Source organism: Mizuhopecten yessoensis, unplaced genomic scaffold, assembly GCF_002113885.1.
Source record: "Mizuhopecten yessoensis strain PY_sf001 unplaced genomic scaffold, ASM211388v2 scaffold4989, whole genome shotgun sequence".
Classification (NCBI taxonomy): Eukaryota; Metazoa; Mollusca; class Bivalvia; order Pectinida; family Pectinidae; genus Mizuhopecten; species Mizuhopecten yessoensis.
The window spans coordinates 37,536-38,144 of NW_018405822.1; the positions used below are offsets into that span (position 1 = coordinate 37,536).

The window sequence follows — 609 nt, forward strand, 5'->3', positions numbered from 1 at the left end:
CGTCTGCTTGTTATCACCAGCTATAAAGCTGGACAGCAGGAAATAGGTACCTAAGGAGTTGACCTCTGAGTGACCACTGGCCAAAGGACCCCTATTTCTGTTCAAACATAGTTAACTGTCTTACATTCAGTCTCCTTGAAAAAATTGTCAATGTAAATACTTTCTCAATTTGAAAGTTTGATCATATCTGCATGAAAGGGTCCCTAAGGTTTCTAGGTGAAATTTGGGGATTCTGAATATTTTTGACATGAATTGGGGGTGTTAAACATAGTTCTGTGGGATTTCATAAAAGCAAAACATGAAAATACAATAACTTGAAACATTAGAGATCATGAAAATGTAACTTAAAAGTACATTTTATTCACAAATCTTACAGCAGACATTGATATATTTCATTATCTAAATAAAATCCTGTTAACATCACATCTCAAACTATATAATACTTATATATTATAATTAATAATTACATCTGACACTATAGAATACTTATATATTATAATTAATAATTACATCTGACACTATTTAATACTTATATATTATAATGAATAATTACATCTGACACTATAGAATACTTATATATTATAATTAATAATTACATCTGACACTATA

The 609-nt window shown here is 28.6% G+C and overlaps 1 protein-coding gene across 1 annotated transcript in view; it reads right to left on the reverse strand.

Annotated features, from left to right (window-relative positions):
- LOC110450095 (CCR4-NOT transcription complex subunit 11-like) overlaps positions 1-609 on the reverse strand; it is a 35,072-nt gene that overhangs the window by 11,299 nt on the left and 23,164 nt on the right. Inside the window, 1 exon segment of the mRNA XM_021497349.1 lies at positions 192-212. Within this exon segment, the coding sequence (XP_021353024.1) occupies positions 192-212 (21 nt within the window).